This window comes from Buceros rhinoceros, unplaced genomic scaffold (genome assembly GCF_000710305.1).
Source record: "Buceros rhinoceros silvestris isolate BGI_N320 unplaced genomic scaffold, ASM71030v1 scaffold12534, whole genome shotgun sequence".
Classification (NCBI taxonomy): Eukaryota; Metazoa; Chordata; class Aves; order Bucerotiformes; family Bucerotidae; genus Buceros; species Buceros rhinoceros.
This window is the reverse complement of record NW_010410095.1, coordinates 51,000-51,371: the sequence shown is the minus strand read 5'-3', so window position 1 is coordinate 51,371 and position 372 is coordinate 51,000. Positions and strand designations below refer to the sequence as shown.

The 372-nt window shown below is 59.9% G+C and overlaps 1 protein-coding gene across 1 annotated transcript in view; it reads left to right on the top strand.

The window, feature by feature from the left end:
• Positions 1-260: 260 nt before the first annotated feature.
• LOC104492876 (E3 ubiquitin-protein ligase TRIM39-like) overlaps positions 261-372 on the top strand; it is a gene marked incomplete at its 5' end in the record, with an annotated part of 3,662 nt that continues 3,550 nt past the window's right edge. The window contains one exon of the mRNA XM_010135480.1: positions 261-356. Coding sequence (XP_010133782.1) covers positions 261-356 — 96 coding nt within the window. The remainder of the gene's footprint in view (positions 357-372) is intronic.

The window sequence follows — 372 nt, the reverse complement described above, 5'->3', positions numbered from 1 at the left end:
AACAGTCACTTTGTTCTCCAAAACCTAAATAGTGAGAAAAATATGGGCAAAACTCCCCACGGAGTGCGGAGAGGGTTAACGCTGGGAGTGGAGTGAAGAGCACAGCTGCTGGGCTCGGGTGCCAGGGATGGCACCGCCTGGCACGGGGTCACCGTCCTCTGGCTGCCCTCTGGCACCCGTGGCCCAAGGGCAGAGGGGGCTGAACTGCGGCGCTCGGTGGCTGTGCTGAGGCCAGCTGAGCCTGTTGCCTCTCTTCTCAGGGCAAACTCCAGAAATCCCTGGAGCATCTTTCGAAGGAAGTGGAGACCGTGAAGAAGCGTGAGTCAGCGGAAAGGGTGAAAACCCAGGAGTGCAAGGCAGGTGCCTGGCCCC